We start from the raw sequence: 9141 nt of genomic DNA, 5'->3' as shown, positions 1-9141 counted from the left end.
ATAATGGTAAGTATGATTCAGCTTCTCTGGTTGTCTTGTCCTGTGACCCAGTTGGCTATTCCTTCTGTAAATTACTTTAATAGCAGTGAAATCAAAGCTACACCCTTAATACTGAAGCATATTCCTGCATCTGTGCCCCTCCTGTTAAGCTAGTAGAGGCAGAGGTGCTTAATGCAATCTGAAGCTCAAGTTGATGATGGCTTCGCACCTAGTATTATCTCCTTTAACTCACAGTCATCCAACCTTCAAAGCACTCTTTTGCTATCTGTACTGTTTTTTTCCCCTTTAAGCTTAAGTAGTGTCTAGCTAGACTGAGTTTAAATAGTAAGTAACCCAGTCAATTTAGAACAAGGCCATGCATTTCCGTGTAGTGAAGCAGCCACAGTAACACTTTCTATTATCACAGCAAATGGTTCTACAAGCATTTAATTACAGATGTAAGCCTGTGCAAAGCTCAGATTTGTACTGTGATCATTGTGTTCTGATACCAAGGTGTTACTAAGAGTGGAAAAGAGGCTATTTGAACTATAGGAGCCTAGAAAAGTCTCAGCATGCCTCAGTGTTCTCTAAGACTGTGGGTTTTGACTTAACACAGGTTAATATGCAAGCTGTATGTACACCTGGCATTCAGTTACTTTAAAGGAGCTATATCACAAAATGTGTAAACATTACAGAAATGTGGAGTGGATTTTTTATAAATATTTCAGAATTCAGAAGTAACTTATTATCAAAACACTGAGAATTTTTATATTGTGTGTATACATATACACACACACATACACACACATATATAAAAATCAAACTTAATTTTATCTTTCTACAAACATATTATAGATAACCATAGCTTGTGATCACAGCATGCAGTCCAAAGTTCCTTATAGCTGTTCAGTCTACATGCACTGGAATTATGAGCAAGAATAACTCACTGAAACAAGAATTTATAAATTACTTTATAAGAGAACTTTTATTTTAGTCTCTCGGTAAATTAGGTTGATAGGAGCAAGTAATGGTGCCAGGTTCCTGATGAGTTCATGACTTGACTTCAGTTTCTTTTGCTTGAGATACTGTATCCCAAACTGGCTCCTTAATGTGTTCAGGTATTTTCTCTATCTTAGTCTAAAAGGAAAGCAAAGCAACTGCTTATTAAACCAACAAATTAACATCTAACTGCGTTCCTTTATTTATTCTGATTTCAGCTATTTATCTGATTTTAAAATGCCACCTAGTGGCATTTTCGAGCAATACAGCCTCTTTAGAGTAATACTACAGAAAATGTTCCTTCCAAAGCTACACACAGAATCACAGAATGTTAAGAGGTTGGAAGGGACCTCCAGAGATCACTCAGTCCAACCCTCCAGCCAAAGCAAGGTCACCTCCGCTGACTTTCTAAAGACTTCATTAGTTACTAGTACTCGCATCAGGACGGGTGTGAGTACTAGTAAAGTGGAGCTTTACCTTTTTTACTTCCATGGCAACTCCTTCAGGTAAGTTTCGTTGAACATACTCCAGGTAAACTGCAGCAGTACTGCTTGTTAGGTATTTTAACTAAAACAGAAATAATGTTTTTTAATAAACTACTGTAATTAATACTTCAAACAGAATTAAAAAAAAATAGTGTGCTTCTCTAGTTCTTGCGATGGGACCAAACATCCTACAGGAAAGGCAGCTACTGTAACATTGACCAGAGGCAGTTGAGCTCCATGCAACTCTGACACACTATGGTGTAGCTGTTTCACTCCACACACCTGTGCATACCACCTGTGATCACAGGCACTGATTACGATGGAAGTGATGCATCCTAACACCACAGGTATAAAACTAAATTAATCATAGGTTATGCAAGAATCACCAGCTTTTGCACACTGTCAGAGTTCAAACTTGTTATAGATTCTGCAACTCTGGAATTCCACTGAATAATAGATTTTGTAGTTTCTCCTGGATGGCAAAAATAGTGTTTATGGTCTGTGGGCAGCCATTTCTACTGCACTAATGCACGGGGATTTAAAGCACAGTCCCATTTGTGATAAGCACTGTGCAAATATACAGTAAGACACCCAGGAGCCACAAAATACTGGCAGCAAAGCCTTCTTCTAAGAAAGTCAACCACAACTGCATTCTAAACCATACAGAAGTCTGTATCATCAGCCACAGAGCTAGTGGGTTGTATACACTTCCTTTCCTGTGTTTCCCCCACCCAGTTTTAGTTTGCCATTAGGGCAAAAGTATGTGTACTCAGAAACATCAAACTCATAAAGAACAGGACCCTTAGTGACTGGTAATGACAATGATTTATCTGTATTTTCTTCTCTTCCTGAGAAAGCTCCTAGCCCGCTGATTCTTGCAAACCAAGAACATAAATCATATAAAGATAACCCTCATTCCTACCTTACTTTTAAACCATTTTTTCAGCTGTTAAAATGATTGTCAAAATCAAACTTTGAATCAAAAAATTACATAGGCTGTACATTCAATGTGTTACATTTGACATATGTAGGTCAGCTGTCTTCTGCTATTTCCTGCACTGTCCTTCCAACCCAAGTAAATTAGTGATCTAACATCTATTACACCTTTGAACTGTGCACCTAGAATATAATTTTTGTTTTTTTCCTTTGAAGTCTTTCTTACCTCCAAACACAGGTAATGTGTTCTCATTTCATACTGAACCCTGTGCTTCTTGTAAATGTGTACAGATTTCAAAAGTGTGAATCGTTCTATCTTCTTTGGAGGTTTATGTCTGAAAAGCAGAAAAAAATAAGTTAGTTTTATATAAAGGATGGTAATACAAATTATCTGAAAGAGTATGCTGAAATTCCTGCTCTTACTTTGACATTTAGAAGATCTACAAGTATTAAACAGTGGTACAGTTTATTATTAACTCAGGTATCAACCAGCATTAGTTCAGGGAAGCTAGAGCACTGATGACTGTACTTAAGAGTACTGTCAATCTCCTTCATGTAATTAAAATATGCTTCTGTGGCAGTGCTGAGTATAGAACTACTGCTGCTTTCTCATCACTGCTGTCATCTAAGAAGTGTTAAAATTTATGCTCTGAGAAATACCATCAGATTACACCTGTTTCTTCCGAAGGGAAAAAAGTACTTCTAAGCACAGAACCTGAATTACATAGACGGACATAAGAAGTATCTGACATCACATCAGTCTATAGAGCAGTTACTTACACTTTTTCAATGGAGATGCCCAGTTCTTTAGCTGCAAGGACTGCAAAATATTCATAGCTGTCCAACACAGCTTTATCGTGGCCTTTAACTAAGAGGGACAACCTCTTGTACAGTGTTTCTGGCTCATCTGAAACAGATACCTGCATTTTTAAAGAAAGGACAAGATTCACCACTCCATGTTCTCCTTAATGCATGCACTGCACATTTTCCTTTTTCACGTTTTCTGTGTGCTCCCTTTGTAAAAAGAAAAAACCCCACAACACAGGCAGTGTTATCTCCTTCTTTCAGTTTATCTGCAAGAGGCTGACAGTATTACTTTGACTGACAGTTTCCATTCTTATAAGGGAAGGCAAAAGTGTGAAGAAATATCTAACTTCCAAACATTTAGGTGCAATTTATTGATCAGAAAAGGAAAGGGAATGCCAGATATGGACAGCACTAGCAAAGGCAAGAATGAAACTCATTGTTAAAGCAAGTTTGCAGCAGCCATATTTGTATGCTAAATAGCAGTGTGAGAATACTTCAAATTCTCACTTTGCTGGGCTATGGACAGTAACTAGAACTTTATGGACAGTGATGAGAATTCTCACTTATACTAAGTCAGATGCAAGTCTACTTTAAACACAGTAGGCTTTCCAATGCATATTATCCTTTAAGTTTGTTCAAGTACAAGTTTATGACTTTCAGTTAGAGCTTCCGCTTCTAACGGGCAGGGCTTGCTGATCATCTGAGAAGACTTCATGTGTCCAGAAAGCACAGTTATTCCCACAGGTTTACTCCCAGGCAATTTAGCAAAGTAAATCCAACATCTAACAGACATGGCAGGAAGGCTGAGCCTGCACTGTGGATCTAATACTGCCTGTAAAATGTTTGCCTTGCTTACATGGCTGAGCTCTCACTTTTCAAGCCAGAGACAAGGGCCTTGGGCTGCCTAAGCTGCTGCAGGTGCTGAACTGAGTGTGACCAAAAGTTGGTATTTTATAGAGTTACAGCTGCATAGGGAAGGAGAAAAGTGACAATGAAGCAATTCTGAGCAATGCTGAAAAACTCTTAAAAAAAATCTCAAATACCAATAATAAAAATTGTTTCTTTCTCTACAGCAAACTGGACATCATTAAGATGTAACTTTAAAAAGCTGCAATGAAGGAAGTAAAGTTTTTCTGTACATCCTCCTTATTACTAAGACAATATACAAAATGCCATTCTATAAAACACTTACCAAAGGATTAGTCTTAGGCTCCTGTGTATCAACATGGGACCCAGCCAGCCGTGCTCCTATCAAGTCAGAGTTTCTAGAAATGTGGTAATAGGGAAATGTTAAAGTTGCAATTTTTAGGGCGTGTGGAGAAGTGAAGAAGGAGGGCCTTTTATACTTACAGAAGAAAACGCTGCTTTTGCATAATTCTGCTTGCATAATTGACAGGAAAAACTGATCCCTGTGTAAAATAAATAGGTTATGGGTTGTTTTTTTTCCCACAAAGCAGAAAGTAGACAGTTAATATATTTTTATTAAAGATTACTTTTTTGTGTGACCAGAGCATAAGACATTCCTAGGCAATGATCTGTCAAACTAGAAATATTGCTCTATTAAAAAATACAGGAAGACAGAAGCATAGAAATCTATTTTAGTATAAGAGAGTACCTAAAGTAAAGGCACACATTAAGGGAAGAATATAGCAGTATGTACTTACTGCTAACAAGGCACCTGAACAGCAGTCACAGAGCAATTTTTAGCAGAAAAATGTATTTTGTTTGGCATCAGATACCGTTTCTGTATATGCTATTTCCTCTTTAGTTTTACTTTCATAGAACAGTATATGTTAGTTTCATTATATGACAATCATAAGTAGGACTTGCAATTGAAAACAGTATCCTAAAAATGCAAAAATTCCACCTTTGAATTTAACTGGAAATTTCCTGTTTTTTTCAGCAAAAAAATCCCTTGTGATTTTGAATATTTGCTTCTTGAAGAGAACATTTAAACAGAAATACTATAATATTAAATAAACCATGTCTAAAAGATGTTTTTTCTGTGTTAAAAAGGGAATACAACTGTTAATCAAGAGGTAATGTTACTGTTTTTCATACCAGAAAAATCACTCCCTTCTGAACATTTTGTGGCTTCTAGCTTCCTTCCACTAATTCTCAATTTGATTAAGTTACAGGCAAATTGAAATGGGGAAGAGGAGGGGGGGGAAAAAAAGGAATCAGAACTCTCACTTGGTTGAGAAACTCAGGGCTGCAGCAGAATGCCGAATCAAAATTCTCTACTTATCCAACTCCTTGATACTCTTATTTAACAGATACTAGAGTCATAGCTTTAAAAGGGAAGATAGATACCCCAAACATCAGTAGGTAAGGGACGTTCCTGTTTGCAAAGCTGACGGTTGTTCGGAGATCACAGCTAAGTATCTCTTCTTAGGCAACCCTTTTCATTTCACATGTTAAAAGATCAGCCCTACTGTTACATTCTTAAGTGCGTGACACAATAAGCAACCTTAGAAACACTGAATGTTTGCCACTACAGTTATGACCATCTGGAATGTTTCAAAGTTCATGTTGGGAACTTTAAATAAATACATCTGATATAATAATCTTGATCTTTGCACCTTGATTCTCTGTCTCTAAAGTCAGAATAATGCCTCTCTTTCATTCAATGCCAGTATGACATACGCAAACATCATCACCTGCTATTTAGGGCGCAGACAAGCTTGTGAACATAAAAGACTCTATTCGGTCCAGGACTAACTGTGTGCAAGTAAGTAGATGGAACCTGAGCCCAGATGGCAAGGCTACTGACTGGAATTATAACTAAAAGTTATACCTGTATGGGGAGTTTTGTGCATATGCAGTCTCTCCTATGTATCCCTCTACTTCTAACTACTTGACCTTGTAATACATATTTATTATTTGCATGCAAAGATATGTGTCCTCCTAGCATATTGTGTTACGTGGTCTTGGATGCAAAAAATTCAGTTTTCATGTAATAAAGATGAATACAATAGTATTAAACAGTAGAGCTGTTTTATCCCACATACTAAACTCTAGAGCCTTTACTGTATTTTATGATTGAGCATATTATGTTGTCAAAAGGTTTTGTAAAATAAAAAGTGCTCTGCATAAATTTTGACAAAATGGTTTGTTAAGTACCCCAGATAGTAAAGATAGCATTCAGCAAGCAGTATAGTTTAAGGGCTTCCTGTATTCTCTGATGTAAATGTACTCGATGTGCTCTTGCAAATTAATATCACAAGAAGGTAGAAAAGACACTTTGATTTCAACACAACAAAATTCCATTTCCTGTGTGAACCAAGGCCTTGCCCATAACCAAATTACCCTTCTCCTAATGCAACACAGCTTTCACTTTGTTTGCCTGAGGGATTCTGAAGTACTCAGGTGCCTGAAAGGTAAGCAAGTCAGGAACACAGCACACACATTGAAGAGAGTTTAGGGCTTCAGAAAACGAACAGGAAACACTCAACATCAGATTTTTTTTTTTCACCTTAAGAGAATGCAATCACTCTTTAGAAAACAAAACCAGCAGAAAAGATCAGTAGCAGAAAAGGTTTTCCCATATATTTTACATTATGAAGTCAAGATTTGAAACTTTAAGACTGGAAACACTCTTGGCACATGATGTACAAACTCCAAATCATCTATCTTTCGTTATCCTTTACATCTAGAATAACCACCACAAAAATAGGATATGGGGAAAAGTTTTGAAGACCTGCTGAACCGATGTCGGCTGGCAGAAACACAGCCCCACACTGTACACCGCCCCCCTCCTCAGCCAAAACAAAGCCACTTGCGATCCCCCCTGCCCACAGGAGCCCACCGAGGAGGGCAGGCCGGCTCCAATACACCTTGCACCGGGGACAGGATGCCGCGGTTTGCATAGGGCCGAGCACCGTAACCACATGGCTGAGCTTACGCGGGAAGAGCTGCCTCAGCTTCCTCTTCCCTCTCCCCCCGGGAGTGAAGACACTAAAGGAAAAGCAGAGAAGAAGGAGGAGGAGCACGGGGCTCACGCGTTTCTTTTCCACCCATACATCCCACCTGACAGAGCCGCCGCCACAGCCACCCCGCCGCCATCTTGTCTCCGCCCCCAACCCGCCGACCATAGAAAGTTCACCGGAACGAGAAGCAGCCACCAAATGATCGACAGCGCCCCCCAGGGCAGTGGCGAAGCAAATACGGCGGAGGCACTGCGGCACCGGCGGGCGGGGCCGAGCTCGAGAGTCGGGGAGGCGAGTTAGGAGCTCGTATGGCGCCGTACGAGCTTCTAATTCGCTTCCCCACCCCCGTTCCCGCCTACCCCGAGCACTGCCTCAGTGAAGGACCTCCACTGTAACGGCTTCTCCTCACCTCCGCCCCCGACCAAACAGCTTCCCGCCAACGGCCACCCCCGTGCCCCTCACACACGCTCTCCGTCTTGTTTTCAAGGAAAAAACGTTTCCCTCCTCCACTGCTGGAGGGATGAAAGCGGGAATTGTTAATTCTTCTGATCCCGAGGCAGGGCAGGTGACATTGTTTATATGTATTTTCCTCGATCCGAGAAAGGTGATGGTTTCCAGTTCTCTCCCTCTGAGAACTTTTTACCACAGCTTATTCTTACCAGTATTCACGTGCTCCCAACTGTATAGAAATATTTTTTCATGTTTTCATTGTTTCCAGAATTCTTTGATAAACAGTTACACACAAACCTAGTTTTCAACCTTCCCGTTACAATTATGTAAAAAAGAAATCTACAAGCCTGTTAAGTAAAACCCAGCCAACTATATTGTACCAAAGTATAAAAATTACTGGAAATGTCACATAACCCCCTTTTTTTTTTTTTTTTTTAATAAAGATATGAATGGCAGTTAATGTTATAACACAGATTCTGATTCAGACCAAATATTTAAAGAAGGGGAATAAAAAAGTACTACTTCACATCACTAGGCCATTCTAATACACACATACAGGTAGGTAGTAACCTGAAATTAAGGTGTGTGCAAGTCCAATGCTAACAGTAGGAGCCTCAAACCAGCATAGATCACAAGCTATATCAAATGTATATTTTATTTCATTACTTTCTCTGCCACCTAAAATTACAGTCTGCTTTTTACACTAAGACACCTAAAATATTTACAGCCATCTTCTAATAAAATAACAATTAAATATTGAAAATAAGATTTTTCTCATAAAATATGTTTTTTATATATATATATACACACAGGTTTTATCAAAGAGGACTAAGTTCAATAGTGAACAGGTTTCCAACATCAACTGTCAGCAAGGAAACAAGTTTTATGAAATAAAACAGCATCTGTTTAACATCAGCCAATGCAACACAATGATAAAGTCAATGCTTGAGGCCTACATCATGCACTGCTTAAGAAATGTGCATTTCTTTATTTTATTTCATTTTTTTTTAATTAATAACTTCTTTGGTTATTATTGTTCTATTATCTTGGCTGCACAATAAAACATCACCCGATGAATGTTACAGACCCAGGCATATATATGTGCATATGTATTTATATATATACTAGGTTTAGCACAGATACCTGTCCAATTGTGACTTAGAAAAGTTCTTTAATATAAAGCTGCTCTTCCAAATCAAGCCCACAACTTTCTACTATATTTCACTTTCAGCAGAACTCTTACTGACTTCAATTATCACCTAGCTTAAACAGTCAGTTTTTTCTCATCATGTGACTTGGGAATCTGAAAACATGTTTCCATTTTCCAGTGCAGCAGCCCTTCTCAGAAAGGTCCTTGAAAATTCAAAATGATACACCTTTGGAAGAGGAAAAGTAGACCGCCAGGTTCTAATACTGGCTCTTAAAGGCCAAGACAAATTCCCTCTCACAATAGCCTTCCACTTTGAAAACCTGCAAAATTGATTATCAGTGGATCTAATGGGCAGCATACAGATTAACACACAGTTTGCTGAACTGGGGTTGTGTGGCCCATGTGT

General features: G+C 38.7%; 1 protein-coding gene across 2 annotated transcripts; it reads right to left on the bottom strand.

Annotated features, from left to right (window-relative positions):
- Positions 1 to 980: 980 nt before the first annotated feature.
- Positions 981 to 7271, bottom strand: MRPS10 (mitochondrial ribosomal protein S10). Of its 2 annotated transcripts, none has more exons than XM_054399095.1 (7): positions 7236 to 7271; positions 4557 to 4615; positions 4399 to 4471; positions 3180 to 3319; positions 2626 to 2734; positions 1456 to 1545; positions 981 to 1116 (listed from the first exon to the last, which is right to left on the bottom strand). In XM_054399095.1, exons 1-7 carry the CDS (start codon positions 7269 to 7271, stop codon positions 1030 to 1032), a joined length of 594 nt encoding a protein of 197 aa, XP_054255070.1. In that variant the 3' UTR covers positions 981 to 1029. The 2 variants fall into 2 exon arrangements, with proteins under 2 accessions (XP_054255070.1, XP_054255071.1); XM_054399096.1 differs by lacking the exon at positions 7236 to 7271 and adding an exon at positions 7111 to 7134.
- Positions 7272 to 9141: the final 1870 nt, after the last annotated feature.

Source organism: Indicator indicator, chromosome 2, assembly GCF_027791375.1.
Source record: "Indicator indicator isolate 239-I01 chromosome 2, UM_Iind_1.1, whole genome shotgun sequence".
Taxonomy (NCBI): Eukaryota; Metazoa; Chordata; class Aves; order Piciformes; family Indicatoridae; genus Indicator; species Indicator indicator.
The sequence above is the reverse complement of the archived record's forward strand: the minus strand, read 5'-3'. Positions and strand labels throughout refer to the sequence as shown.

Bases quoted from the DNA above. Each gene is read 5' to 3' on its own strand.
- MRPS10 (XM_054399095.1), bottom strand. From the start codon at position 7,271: ATGGCGGCGGGGTGGCTGTGGCGGCGGCTCTGTCAG. The intron at 4,616-7,235 runs GTGGGATGTATG...TATTTTACACAG, and splicing joins TGTGGCGGCGGCTCTGTCAG to GGATCAGTTTTTCCTGTCAA. The intron at 1,546-2,625 runs GTAAGAAAGACT...TTTCTGTTTTAG, and splicing joins CACATTACCTGTGTTTGGAG to TTAAAATACCTAACAAGCAG.